This window comes from Charadrius vociferus, unplaced genomic scaffold (genome assembly GCF_000708025.1).
Source record: "Charadrius vociferus isolate BGI_N301 unplaced genomic scaffold, ASM70802v2 scaffold195, whole genome shotgun sequence".
Taxonomy (NCBI): domain Eukaryota; kingdom Metazoa; phylum Chordata; class Aves; order Charadriiformes; family Charadriidae; genus Charadrius; species Charadrius vociferus.
Window position 1 is genome coordinate 1,594,474 of NW_009648539.1, and position 15,435 is coordinate 1,609,908.

Consider the following 15,435-nt stretch of genomic DNA (forward strand, 5'->3'; position numbering starts at 1 on the left):
GTTGGATAGCCAATGAAAAGACAATGTTTGAAGATGTATTTGTTATAGATCCAGTAAAATACTTTGGGTGCTTATGGCTATTTTACTAGCTACAGTAGTGGTCAAGGGTTTTCTGCAGGTCCTATGAAAACTTGTGACTTTGTCACTGGTTCTTTTTGCTAATTTATGAGAGCTTCTATTTTGTCCCAATAAATGTGTAGTTGTTACCATGCGTTGGTAGTCACTGCTTCGCTATTTCTGGTGTATGAGAAGGATTTTGAGGACTCTATTACTGTTGTTGCACCCTCAGTTGTCTTTTCTGGACCTAAATTTTCCTTCCCCATAGTGAAGGTCCTTTCTATTTGGTACAGTACTGCTTGTCACTGTTTGAGTAGCAGCAACATGAAATTATCAGTTTTTTACTTTCATGTATGTCTGGTCATTTTCAGATGGCAGAAGAGGAATTCTTTCAACAACAATGTGAAATATTTCCAGGCTGTACTGACGCAGTTTTTAAAGCCTGGAGTGTATGTCCTATATTAAAACCAAAAGGCTACTTTTACATAAGTTTAAACTGAATTCCTTTATGAGGGCAGTTAAAACTGAGTATTTTGTGCCTTCAGAGGGCATGAATGTTAACTGAATTCGCATATGAAGAGCAGTAAATATTAAATACACGAAGATAAGCTTTACATCTGCCTCTGCAGAGCTGGTTGTATTTTGTTTGCTTCCTGTCAGTTCTCTAGCACCAGGTATGGTGTGGATATATTGAATTAGGGGAAAGTCAGTTTTGAGGCTTTACATTCAATTTTGTATTATTGAAGAAAAATGCAACTTGAGTTCACCAGTTAATATAAATTCAGGGAAGTTTTATGTAGATCATTTTAGTAATTGTGCACTAGGATTTTATGCAGTGACCTCTGACTGACAAGTAAGAGAATAGGTGGGTGATGTCATGCGGGCAAGAATGAAGAGGTTGTGGTACTGCTTCTGTGATGTGGGTTAAGTCTTTTAAATATGACAGGTATAGGTAATTCCTTTTCAAAACATACAGGACGGACAACTGCTGAAACTTTTGCTTTAGAAAAGAGAATCTTTAGGCTTCAATAGTGATACTTTAGTTTGGTCATCTCAGTGTTCTACAGTAACAAAATCTAAGTTTATGCAGGAAGGGATCATTGGGTCTCAGCGAGAAGATAGATGTAGATTACACTGGTGTTCTTTAATTCCACATTAGTTCCTCCCTATACTTGAAATATGTCTGTGCCTTTTCACCAGTAATCCCTACAGTTAAATAATCTGTATTTAAGTTCTGGCTGTGTGATAACTTCAGCCTTGTTCTGCCCCTTCTTCATAGCTTTCTGCCAATTGCAGGTCCTCATTATTTTGTTCCCTACTGCAGTTGCACTCGTACCTTGGTACCTCATTCATTCCTATGTGTTGTTTCCAAATATAATTAAGTTTCTGTTTGAGACCTCTCATGTCTCTTTCTTTTGAGGTTTTCTGCTGTGGTTGGATTATGTTCCCTCTCAGGGAGAGGGAAGATCATCTAGCAAATAATTTAGTTCATTCTTAAATTTATGTAAACAGTGTAGTGGCTGGGCACAGGTAAGGGTCAAGGTCTCGGGCACGAGATATCCAAGTCATATAAAAACTAACAGCTGAAAAATACTAGCTTGGTACGTTCATATGCAGCTGTCAAAAAGTGTAACTCCTGTTTTGGAATATTTAGCAATAAATATAGCAATATTTACCGGAATGCCAGATGAAGTTATTGGAGTTGGTTAAGGAACTGCCAATTTTCAGTTCTCTGTGTAGATTAGGTTGATATGGATGGTCTATCTATATGGTGAGTTGACCCTGGCAGACAATCGAACACCCACCAGGCACTCACTTAACTCCTGCAGTAGGGTGGGAGAAGAAGCTTGTGGGTTGAGATAAAAAAACAAAACAAAAACCAACCAGGTGATGCAAAGGCAAACATTCACCACCTCCCACAAGCAGATCGATGCTCAGTCAGTTTCTGAGCAAAGACTACCCCTGAGTATGTATTGCTCAGTGTGATGTTGTATGGCATAGAATATCTTTTTGGTTAATTTGTGTCAGCTGTCCCCTCCAACCTCTCACCCACCCTCAACCTACTCGTTGTGGGGGCAGAGCGAGAACCAGAGAAGGCCTTCACGTTGTACAAGCACTGTTCAGCAATGGCTAAAACATTGGTGCGTTATCAGCATTGTTTTAGTTACAAATTTAAAACACAGCACCATATGGGCTGCTGTGAAGGAAGTTAACTCCATCACAGCCAGAGCCAGTACAATCTGTTCAGCATGTAACCAGCTACAATGGAGCTAGTAATTCTGTGTCCTGTCCGGCTTCTCTGCTACCTGCAGCACATCGGTGTGGCTGTGCAACTTCTGGAGTCATCTGTGGTCTAGAGAGGAGTGCAGCTGCTTTGTGTCATCAAATGGTGAGCATTTGGCACCTACACGTCCATCTCAGCAGTGTGCTCCTGGAAGCTAGGCGTCTGGACTGGTATGACTTTAAATTCCAGATTGAGTATTGACCTAAATGTAATAAAATTACCTTTTCGTATATGAGAAAATTTTAATTAATTTCTGGATTTTGGTCCAATGTGTGGACTGAGAGTTGAGTCTTTCCCCCGAGCCTCCCATTGGAAGTCATGAGGAGTGACTCCTGTTTTTCTTTAAGAAAGTGCTGAGTTAGGTTTAAACTAACCTGATTCTTTTATGATTGGAGAACTAAGCAAAATGTTCTAATGATTCATTCTTTTCTGTGCTCAGTGGCTTCTAATGTAGCAGGAGGAAACATCAATATCGCCATCCCTGGTTTTTTGGCTTGTCCTACCACTTTCTTTCCACTCATAAATTAGTAAATAGGTTTTGATAGGGTCAGACCCTTTTGTCCCTAAACTTGCCAGCTGCCATTTAACTTCAGTGACAAGTTTTCATCCATGAATTCCTCAAGCTTGAGCGTTGTATTTGCAGTGTCCTCTCAGTTGGATGCGAGTAGGCTGCTAGAGATCTAATAAGGCTGTGCTGCGTTTACAGCTGAGTGAGTCCATCTGCGCCTTGCAGAGAAGGCTGCAGGCTGCCATGAGGCACAGTGCTGCTTACATAAGGAAGGAATGGTTGGGAGTGCTCTAATTCTGTCTTCCTCCTTCCACATTGAGTTGTCATCGGTGGCTTATAGCAGAGAGCACCTGCTTGCTGACTCAACTCCCGAGGTCAAGTTTTCATGAAGGCTGTATCACAGAAATCTGTAGCTGAGTTGACCCGAAGCTTGATTGCCTCTGCTCTGTGAGGGACAATTAATTTCCGAAGAACTTGAAGGTTGTAACATTAAGACTATTTGAATAATTATATCTTTAAACTGAAAGTTTATTATCTTTGATAGGTGCCTTGCAAATCTGATTCTGGTATTTTTGGATGCTTTTAAATGTATGTTTGACAGTGCATAATGAGCTAAGTGCTCCCTGTTTAGTTTAATTGTATTGATACTTGACTGTCTCTCTCAAGCTGTGATGGAATAGTGTTGATTTATGTTGCAGCTAGACAAACATGCAAATTGAAAAAAACCACAGAAAATGACAGTAGCTTTTGCACTGTTTCCATGCAGTTAAAATTAATAAATGACAGTGTTTTAAACCTTGCAGCTGTTCAGGGAGGGTTATCATTTGTTGTAGTGTGCAGACTTGAAGGAATCACATGTCTTTCAGGGACTCGTTACTCTGATACTCATTTTGTTCTCTGTGTGTATGTTTGTGGATGTCAATAAGTAGCTTCTCTCTAGTCAAAGCATGCTAATTTTTCATGCGATTTTGTTGACATTATATGCTTAATCAGTTAATATCTTTAAATAAAACCTCAAACTCCTGTGGTGTTGACTTGAACGGCATTCTGCTAACTTCATTAACAGACAGCAGACTTGTGTTTTCATCTGAACAGAGCATATCTGACAATAAATAGATTGCTTAATCTGTGTACCCAATATTTACATTCTTCTGGGAGCATAGGCACCATATTAGCTATTTATCATAGGGTTGCTAATCTGAAAAATGGTGAATTACGACTATCAAACACTATGTCATGTGTGTCTGTTTTTATTTTGTTTCCTTGTGGTACACAGGGAATGTTTAGAGGATTTTCTTTTTTTAATTAACAAATTTATCAGGGATTTAGAAGTACAGGATCCATATCCCACTGCCAACTTCTTCAGTTGGCATAATCTCCTATGGTTTTGGGTGTGCAAAAATATTGGCCTTTACTACAGGTTCAGTATTTTTCAGTATTTGTCTTGTTTCATGGTCTAAGCTGATGCACCTAAAAGCATTTTTACTCTGATATAAGGAAAGGTGATTGCATAACTAAGTTTTATTGCTGATTTCCCTGAAATATGGTAGCGTAGGTTATTACTTCGACTTGGTGTGGTACAGAGGTATCAGTGTAAATAGTATCTTTGTCGGGTTATTAATTCTTCTCACAAAACTCTGTCAAACTGTCATTTCATTTTTATATTGAAATGAAGACAGACCCAAGTCATACTTTATGAGTCTGACATCTGCCTGAAAAGGTAAAATATAGCTCACTTGCTTGTTACCTTTTTAATTGACAATATCTTTCCTGGTTTTCTGTCTTCCCAATTCTAAACACAACATAAAAGTTTTGTCCTTGCTGTTATCCAATCGCTTGATTTCAGCAGGGATATTATTCTGAATACTCTCCTTGTTACTACTGAAAGAATGAAATAAGAAGTCACTTCCTGCATCTTTAATAAAAGGGAGCTGTGCAACTCTCAGAAATACCCAGTATTTGGCTGGTAATAGAGGGCCGAACTATTTTAGTGAGAATACAAGTGAAAAAAGATTATTATAGTTTCATCTTTGCCTTAAGTTGCTTCAGACACAGTATTAATGAATAAATTAATTTGTTTTAATTGTAATCTGCATTAGATCTCAGTCCTGCCCTTTGAGTGAAAGTGAAACAATTGAACTTTCAGAGTTCTTTTAACTCCAAACCATACTGGTTTTCTATTCATACTGGCTGTAATTACTTAGAGCAGTCTTCAGCCTGATCTTCCAATAGCTAAGTCTTTGAAGATTTCTGGGATCTAACCTAAATTGATTTGCTGTGCCTTATCCTTAAGGATTTCTGCAGTAAGAGTCATCAGCCAAGTCAGGATGTGCTGTACAGTCCAGTTGCTGAATCTCGGGTCCAGTCCTGACTCCCAAACATCTATCTTTTCCTCTTCAGCGATATGAAAGATGAGACCAAAAAAGCATAAGATTTGGCTTTGCTGAGAGTTACAAATATTTTCTTTGAAAGAGCAATGCTTAAGATGTTACAGATGTAAGCAATGAGTTTGCTAAATGTGTGCCTTCTCTTTCTTCTTCCTTGGGGTCTGAGGGCTGTTAGGACTGTGGAAAGGCTTGCAGGCAGCTCGGGGTTTGTGATCACCCATGAACTAGTCTTGAGAAACTCCTGATGCTTTGGCATGGGCTGTGATGTGTTCATCTCCTCATTTCCCAAAGTCTAGGCTGTTTCTCTGTTCTTTCCTATAAGATATTTTAAGATTATGCTTTTGTTACCCCTTGCTGTTTATTTTAGTGGTGATCATTTCCTACTTTTTAATGAAAAGGTGAAATATCTTCTTCCTGTATTTCTCTGTGCGTCATGTGGTATGATTTCATATACTTACAGTTACCACTTAAATTCCATTGAAACATTACAAAGGTACTTAATTTTTTGTTAACATATAGTTAAAGTCTTTTTTGCGTATCAGAAGAAAATTCATAGTCTGTAGATTAATCAGTATTGCAGTTAATACAGATATACGCATTTTAATAAAAATTATGTATAGAAATATTATTGACCTGGAAAATAAGTCACTTAGTAAACTCATTCAGATGCTAGTGAGCATGTTGCTTTTTGTGTGTTTCAAATTGTAGAGAAGTTAGCACCTTTGATTATTTCAAAGTTATTCTTTAGCTACACAATTGCTTAGGCATTGTTTTTGTATGTTGCCCGGTGTCTTTGATCTCAAGAGTCAATGTTTAAAGATAATAATCTCTTTGGTTCATGGAGAAGGCTTAAAGGCTTTTCTTAAGTCATGGATTGGATGGTTTTTCAGTTGTCAATTTCAAGTGAGAGGTCAGGCCTTCATGGGGTTGAACAATTACTCCTTTTTCTAGGGGAAAGGAAAGCTTCTTGCATGAAGTTTCCATGTGCACCGAATATTGGAGTAGATTTTTCTTTTGCCTGTCTTTTTTGCATCATGCTAATGTTTACAGAAACTGATTTTGCACTCCTTATTCTACTCAGGTATATTTATCACAAGGACGCTTAAAGAACAGTGTCCTGTAATTAAAGCTGTGCTTTTCAGCTTTTCAAGAACTGTGACTGTTTCAGGGATGAAAAGTATACCTCTTATTGATAGGGTTTGCATATACTGTGAAATTACAGCTGAGAATTCTTTAAGAGATGCAGTAGGTTTAAGTTTATTACATGTTAAAGATTTGTGATAGTTAAGCAAATTATTTCTCTCCCACAGAAGGATGCAGAACTAAACTGTTTGCCAAGCTAAAGTTAATTGGGTGATTTAGTCCAGAAATGAGAAGTATAAGTCCCTATGACACTGTTTAGTTGTGGTTTCTCACACAAAATATCTGGTGCTGAAATGTTTCCTAGAACTACAAGTGTTTTGAGTTTGTCTGTGAGAATTTTAGCAGGAAAAAAAGGTGGTCAGGATGTAAGGAATTTTTAATTTTTTTTTTTCTTGACTGAGACAGGACTTCAAGGTGGGTGCAGGACTGAGCAGTATTACTTTGTGAATCGTAATCTTTGGTTTCCTCTGAGGAAATGTAAACAGGATGCTGTAAGCTTCTAGTTGTGTTGTTACTTCCTATGCCTAATTCTTACATACTTGGTGAGAAGTACTGACTTTCTTAAAGGGAAACATCAGGCCTTGCATGTCTAGATAATAAAATCTTGTTGCATTCTGCTATTGGTGCACTTTGTTGAGTTCTGGCACTGTTTGAAACTGAATTCTATGGATTTTTTCTGTCTTTAGTGTCTTTAATCTGCAGCATGAGTCAATTGATTTTTAATTTTGTTTTATTAATACTGCTTTGAATGATCTTACATGTTTTAGCTCCTCCTGCCAGTTGCCAGTTTTTCTTAAAGATAACCTCCTTAGTAATACAGTATCTTCTGAAGTGTAATATGTGTTTAACTTACTTGGGTATTTAAGATGTAAAGAAAATATTTATAGGACTGACTTCAGCCATTTGAGCAAGAGGATGTAGAAGCCTGCAACTTATATATCAAAAGCTGTGTGACTGTGGGAGTTCAAAAGAAGAAAACTGTGTGGGCTTAGACTGGGTCTGTTAAAAACATAATCATCTTTTTCTCCATTGAATTCACGTGTACACAGTTTGACTGGCTGTTTATTGCATCTCTCGGCTATTTGAAACATTGATGTTGGTTTTACAGCTGTAAAGGTAACTAATAAAGGTTTTACATTGCCAGAAGTAGGAGAAAGAAAAGATGCCTAAATTTTTCTTAAAGAAAAAGAAAGGAGTGGGGGAGGGCAGAAAACCTGTGTAGTCAGAGCTGCTGACTATGTCATATTAGAAAGGTTTTTTTAGAAACACGTGATGTAATATTATTAAAAGTAACCCTTAGCAGTATCTTACTCATACCTAGTGTATTTGGTAGCATTTTATTTTGTTGCAAACTTGATGGGTGTTTATGAAGCACAGAAGAAATTGATTTCAAATTACTGGATAAGGTGATTATTTATCTCTCTAGTGACTGGAAGTTAGAGGGATGGATATATTCCTTGATCCTGTGTCAGTGGAAGCAGTAATATTTATGCCTGAGATCTTCAAGACCCAGTGAATTTAGTGTCTTAGATAAGTCAGAATCTTACAGGAGTTTGGATAGTTTCTGCTTCAAAGAATTCTGGTTTTTACAATAAATTGTAATACAATTGTAATTTTGTAATATTGTAATACAATAAAAATAAATGAAATGTGACTTCATACAAATGTTTCTATGCTTGTTTTGTAGATGATGTTCTGACGCTGAATATAGAGAACAGTAATTTTCCCTACCAAGTACCTAACTTCCATAAGTGTGAGATCTGTTTGCTGTCTTTTCCAAAAGAGACCCAGTTCCAGTGCCATATGAGGGATCATGAGCAAAATGACAAGGTATAAATTTTAGGAGATATAAACTTGGAAAATACCCGTGTATGTTGATGATTTCACATACTGACAAGTAAAGCTAACACAAATAATTTTCAGTTTTTTTTAATCACATCACTAATAATTACTGCTTGGGGAACCTCAGAGTTTTATGAAGTTTCTCTTTCATGTTTCCTCATGTTTCCTTTGAGATAGGACCTTACTCTGATGCCATTTAGCTAGATTGTTTTTTCTAGTTCAGTAATTTTTAATTTTAGCCATTACCTTTGATTATAAAATGTTCAGGTAGATGAGAAAAACGGATGGGTTTATTTTAATCAAATTTGCAAACTGATTCTACCCATTAACAATAAAAAGAAAATAATGCTTATATTGATTAACTGGACCCCGCTAGTCTCTTACAGCTGTTTTCAGTAATGCCAAGCAACCTAATCTAGAATGTATGTATTAGTCAGTAGATCAATGTCATCACTTTAGATGCTTACAAATCAAATTTGCGAAAGAATGAGAAAAATACAGATATGTCATTAAGACTGGACTGACTTTAAATGAAGCTTTTGTCACAGGTTTCATCTGTAACCTGAAACATATCGTTTCAGTTCCTTGCTTTCTATTTCACAAAGCTAAAACAACTTGAGAAGTGATGGAAAAATAAATTTATTACTGTTTGAGCTAGCTGTAGATACAGATTAATTTTTACGAAATGTAGGACTTTGAGATGAGAATTCATGTATATGAAGAACTACTTACACAAGTTTCAGTGTTGTAGAGTTGATATATAAAAAATGGAAGTTGATATTGTTAAAACCACGCTATTGCACACTCGTGTAAGAGCCTGTATATCTAAAAGTGAAGGTGTTCTTAAAGAATGAAAACTGATTGTGCAGATAACGGAAGAACAGTCAATCCTAGCATAAACTAAGCTCTTTGTTTTGCTGGTTTGATTATTAATTTTCCTTAAGGAGAGTTCATGATCTCAGTTAAAGTAGGAAAATTTATTCTCTCCTGTTAACTTCACTCTCCTCAGACAATCTCAATTTTGAATGTCTGCTTTGTTTAGTTCCCATGCCTTCTTTCCCCATATGCTCTTGAAATGCTGTACTTGCATTTTCAGTAGTGAGCTGCAAAGAAGAGAAAACAATTGACTGGTGTTGTTAAGGATTGTTATCATACGTAGGTACTTGAATTGTGCTTTTGTTATTTTAAACATTTTGATTTGTGTGGTTATATGTGTTACCTAGGATATATGTAACTTATGAAAAGATTGAGTTTTGTCTTTATTTTTGTGGTTTTAACAAACAGCCTCACCGATGTGACCAGTGTCCGATGTCATTCAATGTTGAATTCAACTTGACACTTCATAAATGTACTCATAATGGTGAAGATCCTACGTGTCCTGTGTGCAACAAGAAATTCTCCAGAGTAGCCAGTCTGAAAGCTCATATAATGCTACATGAGAAAGAAGAGGTAATTTATTAAACCTCGTAATTTAAATTTTGAAAAGAAATGTCATAATGGTTGTACTTAATCCCTTACCTATATGCTTTAGATTGGAGGAGTAAATAAATGGTCTCATTCAGAAGAAAGAAAAAACTTTCAGTGGGGAGTCTGTTTTAATAATAGTAGGAGAAATTAATATACTGGATATAAGCAAGTGTTCTCATCCTGTCTTTACTAACAGAGAGAATCTGTGCATGTTTGGTAGGTATCATACCATATGTGAACATTAACTGATCAGTTACTTACAAATACTTTTATTTTGAAGCAATTTCTGTGATTTCATGTACATTGATAAACCTACATGTAATAGTCTCGGTGATCATTTTGATGACGGATGTCATGGTGAGGCACTCTCACCATCTATTTCTTGCATCATGAAGCTGTTCCCTTATGTAGAACTCCCACTCCTTTTTTTGAGTGGGTATTTCGCTTGAGAGGACTTCTTGTTACTTCCCCTCTCAGGATTTCGTTTTCTGTTTTTGTAAGGCATTGATTAAATTCTTAGCAAACAGTTTATGTATAATATTTTGCACACTTTATAGTCATTACTGCATTACTGGAGTTGCCGGAGTTGATTGTACTGCCCAGAATACCAAGTTTTCAATCATGTAATTACCTCTTCCTCCTGTGAAGGCCTTTTAAAATTGCACTTCGTATTGGGGATTTGGAGTTGAGTCAAGTATGCACTTTTATCGCCAGACTTATCATCATAAACATAATAGTATGTTTCTCCATACCAACTACACACAGTTTACAGCAGTTTTTACCAGTAGGTTTGGGATGATAGGCCCATTTGCATTTTTCCCTAAAGCAGGCAGGGAATGCCATCTGTAGAGAACATAGTCCTTTAATCTTGTTATCAGTTCACGTTTTATCATGTGCACAACTGGGTTAAAATCATAGAATCCTAGAATTGTTGAGGTTGGAAGGGACCTTTAAGATCATCAAGTCCAACCATTAACCTAACGTGACAAAACCACCTCTAAACTATGTCCCCAGGTACCACATCTACCCTTTTTTTAAACACCTCCAGGGATGGCGAATCCACCACCTCCCTGGGCAGCCTATTCCAATGTTTAACAACCCTTTCAGTGAAACAAATTTTTCCTAATATCTAATCTAAACCTCGTCTGACGTAACTTGAACCCATTTCCTCTTGTCCTATCACTTCTCACCACAGAGAAGAGGTCAGCCCTCACCTCTCTACAACCTCCTTTCAGGTAGTTGTAGAGAGTGATAAGGTCTCCCCTCAGCCTCCTCTTCTCCAGGATAAACAACACCAGTTCCCTCAGTGGTTCCTCATCAGACGTGTCCTCCAGACCCCTCACCAGCTTCGTTGCCCTTCTCTGGACACACCTCCGCACCTCAGTGTCCTTCTTGTAGTGAGGGGCCCAAAACTGAACACGGTACTCAAGGTGGGGTCTCACCAGTGCCGAGCATAGGGGGATGATCACTCCCCTAGTCCTGCTGGCCACACTATTACTGATACAGGCTAGGATGCCGTTGGCCTTCTTGGCCACCTGGGCCCGCTGCTGGCTCATATTCAGCCGGCTGTCCACCAGCACCCCCAGGTCCTTTTCTGCTGGGCAGCTTTTGAGCCACTCCACCCCAAGCCTGTAGCGCTGCATGGGGTTGTTGTGACCCAAGTGCAGGACCTGGCACTTAGCCTTGTTCAACCTCATACCATTGGCCTCGGCCAATCGGTCCAGCCTGTCCAGGTCCTTCTGTAGAGCCATCCTACCCTCAAGCAGATCAACACACTCGCCTAGTTGAGTGTCATCTGCGAACTTACTGAGAGTACATTCGATCCCCTCATCCAGATCATTGATAAAGATATTAAAGAGAACTGGCCCCAGCACTGAGCCCTGGGGAACACCACTTGTGACCGGACACCAACTGGATTTAACTCCATTTACCACCACTCTCTGGGCATGGCCATCCAGCCAGTTTTTTACCCAGCTAAGAATACAGCTGTCCAGGCCATGAGCAGCTTTGATTTTGATACTTGTTGCAGATGTCAGAAGAATGGGTTGTGTGATGCCTTTCAATTTATAATTCAGTCTGCAGCTTAAAAATTAATTTTATATTAACACCTTTCAATTGCTAATGAATATATTCTTGTAATGCTGTAAAATTCTGTGATAAAACACATGAAATAACAATAAATTATTAGAAAATTGCAAGAATGACTTTCCCAGTAGTTATGCACTGGGCTGTAGGAGAGCTGGAATTCAAACTTGAAGCAGAGGGTCTTAACAATGGTCACTGAGGAGTTTTTCATAATGTGCAGGGTAAGAAGTTAAGTTATCAGTGGAGTACATTCTCCCTCCTCTTTGCTATCACTTTCTTACTCTTCCTGTTAAAAAGGCTGAAAATCTGAAAACAGAGCAAAGATGCCTACTCAGTCATATGTAGCAGGAGGAGACTACTGCACAAAGCTGAGGTTTGGGTAACTTTAGTCTCGCTTTGTGCTGCATCAGCCAGCTTTATCTACAGATGAGTGCAGAAGAGCAGTAACAAGAAACTAGTGTGATCAGAATCATAGAGTAGTTTGGGTTAGAAGGGACTGTTAAAGGTCATGGGGTCCAATCTCCCCTGAGATAAGCAGGGACATCTTCAAATAGATCCAGTTGCTCAGAGTCCCATGCAACCTGACCTTGAATGTTTCTAGGGATGGGGCATCTACCACCTGTCTGGGCAACTTGGTCCAGTGTTTCACCACCCTCATTGTAAAAATGTCTTCCATATATCTAGTCTAAATCTTCCCTCTTTTAGTTTAAAACCATTAACCCTTGTCCTATCACAATGGGCCCTGATAAAAATTTTGTCCCAATCTTTCCTGTAGGCCCCCTTTAAGTACTGAAAGGCCACGATAAGGTCTCGCTGGAGCTTTCTCTTCTCCAGGCTGAACAACCCCAACTATCTCAGCCTGTCCTCATAGGAGAGGTGTTCCATCCCTCTGCTCGTTTTTGTGGCCCTCCTCTGGACCGGCTCCAACAGGTCCACGTCTTTCCTGTGCTGAGGGCTCCAGAGCTGGACGCAGTACTCCAGGTGGGGTCTCAGCAGAGCAGAGGGGCAGAATCACCTCCCTTGACCTGCTGGCCACGCTTCTTTTGATGCAGCCCAGGGTATGGTCGGCTTTCTGGGCTGTGTGCGCACATTGCTGGGTACTGTTCACTAGTGCCATGAAGTCCTTCTCGGCAGGGCTGCTCTTGATCCCTTTCTCTTTCAGCCCATATTGATACTGGGGGTTGGCTCAACCCAGGTGCAGGACCTTGTACTTTGCGTGGTTGAACTTCATGAGGTTCACACAGGCCCACTTCTCGACCCTGTCCATGTCTCTCTGGATGACATCTCATCCCTCAGGCATGTCAGCTGCACCACTCAGCTTGGTGTCATCTGTAAATTTGCTGAGGGTCCGCTCGATCCCACTGGCTATGTCATTGATGAAGATATTAAACAGTGCTGGTCCCAGTATGGACCCCTGGGGGACACAGATTAGCTTCTTGAGCTCTCCAGTTAGGTTTGGGAGAGCATATCTGTCTGTGTTGAAATGCAGGTTTTCGTGTTTGATTGCTCCCGTGAGAGGTTCCTGAAGGAATTTGCGTTCCCCCCAGCCTCTTGTGTCCCCCTAGCCTACTTGCTGGTGGGCTGATGTGAGGAGCAGAGAAGGCCTTGGCTGCCTCGCAACAGCTAAAAACTTTAGTGAGTTGTCAACATTATTCTCATCCGAAATCCAAAACGTAGTACTATACCAGCTGCTAGTAAGAAAGTTAACACTGTCCCAGCTGAAACCAGGACAGACTTGAATGTAGATCCTGGGAAAGAAAGTAATATGTATGTATTTATTTATTGTCCCACACTATAACTTGAGTCCAGTAATAATGATCTCTAGGTTAGAGTAAACAAGTCATTTTTGAGGTAGTATTTAATTTCATTAAAGGACTTCATATTTTAAAGTTTTTGTGTGGAAATATCTGGCAATATTGCAAAATTTTTTGTTCTTTCAGACTTAGGGAACACATTACTGTCAAAACATTTTAAAAATAGCACTGCATACCTGCGTCCATCTTGTTTAAAACATTCTTGTCAATATAGTTATTTAAATGAACACTGCTTGTTGTGTTTTTTTTTTTTTTTTTCCCTTCGTTGATCATTCAAGGAGGGGGAAAAAAGGGGGGGAGGGAGGATAAAAAACATTTCCATTTGCAGGGATAGTTACAATTACTGAAAAATGAACCGAAATGAAAACTGAAGTTAGTTACACACACCAGTAAGGAACATATAACAGATGTATTGCCAAAGAGATGGTGAATATTTTTACACATTTAGTCTTAACTCTCTCCTTAGATTTTGTAAAAAAAAGATACACTGAGAAATTAAATTAATGGTTTTGAATTGCAAAAGGAAGTAAAATAAATGCCGTGCTTTTAGTTTTCATTGAAACAATATTTGACTTTGATTCTTCCTCTGAATTTCAGAGAAATGGCAGTGCTTTCACATTAAACATTACAACTTTGATTTTCATTCTAAACGACATGGAATACTAATGTAACTGGAAAGTGGTATGTTTAACACTGCTGCAAAATTAATGGGTTGAAGTGATATCTGTCAAAAACGTGTACTTATTTATTTCTGTTTTTTTCTGTGAAGGTAGCTTAAGAAAAGTCAGTAGTAACTGTGGTGGGATTAATGTTAAAAAGTAAGTGACAGTTTGTATCATTTTAACCAGTAAAAGTGTAAAATCCCTGAATCTACAATTAAGATGTTTCTGGTTAGAAAGTAGTATTTTTTACAAATGGTTATGTAGACCGTAGCATAATGGCACTGAGGTAAGTTCCTGTGTGTATCCTGAACTAGCCTACCAAGGAAATAGGCAGTGGTGGTGAGGATGGTACTGAACTGCTTGTTTCTGCTTCCATTGTGAACTTTCAGAATTCAGTTTCAGTTGGGTTTCTTAAAATACAAATATTACTGTGAGCTTGCAGTGATTATTGTTCATGATTTATATTATGTGGCTCATAAACTTATTTTGCTTGTATACATTTACTGCTGCTTGCTTCCAGGTGCCAGTGTCCCTAGAAGGATACGTTCATCTACTTGAGCAAAGCTTGTACTGCTGTTGGGAATTTTTTTAAAAATCAGTCTCTATTGTCTCTTTCAGAATCTTATCTGTTCTGAGTGTGGAGATGAATTTACTTTACAGAGTCAGCTGTCCATACACATGGAAGAACATCGTCAAGAATTGGCAGGCAGTAGGATCCACAGCTGCAAGTCTTGCAAAAAGGAATTTGAAACTTCCTCACAGCTAAAGGAGCATATGAAAACTCACTATAAAATAAGGTGACAATCATGGGATCGTAACAAAATAAGCAGATGTTATTTTTATGGTGATAAGCAAGAGTAGCATTTCCAATCATCAAAGTACCATGATCTACACAGATAATTTCTTTTCTTTGGTATGCTGTTATGAAACAGCGTTTGTTTTTTAAAACCTTACTAAAGTAGGTGGTTATTTTTGGAGGCCTTATGGTTTGTTTTTTTTTTCTTCCTAGTTTTCGTATTTGGGCACCCATACGAAGCATAGTTCCATCCACAAGCTGTTTATAAACGCAGGCAAAGTTTTTCTGACACAGAGTGGTTTTTGAAGCGTGTTTATGTGTGATTTTGAAGGTTAATAGCAGTACATTGAATAAAATGTATACTAATTTTATATAGCAGTTACTGTAATT

At 38.4% G+C, this 15,435-nt stretch overlaps 1 protein-coding gene across 1 annotated transcript in view; it reads left to right on the forward strand.

Annotated features, from left to right (window-relative positions):
• The first annotated feature begins 8,076 nt into the window (after positions 1 to 8,076).
• The window catches only part of ZNF236 (zinc finger protein 236), a 67,324-nt gene continuing 59,965 nt past the window's right edge, over positions 8,077 to 15,435 (forward strand). The window contains exons 1-3 of the mRNA XM_009885869.1: positions 8,077 to 8,209; positions 9,506 to 9,670; positions 14,868 to 15,046. Coding sequence (XP_009884171.1) covers positions 8,183 to 8,209; positions 9,506 to 9,670; positions 14,868 to 15,046 — 371 coding nt within the window. The 5' untranslated portion in view covers positions 8,077 to 8,182. The remainder of the gene's footprint in view (positions 8,210 to 9,505; positions 9,671 to 14,867; positions 15,047 to 15,435) is intronic.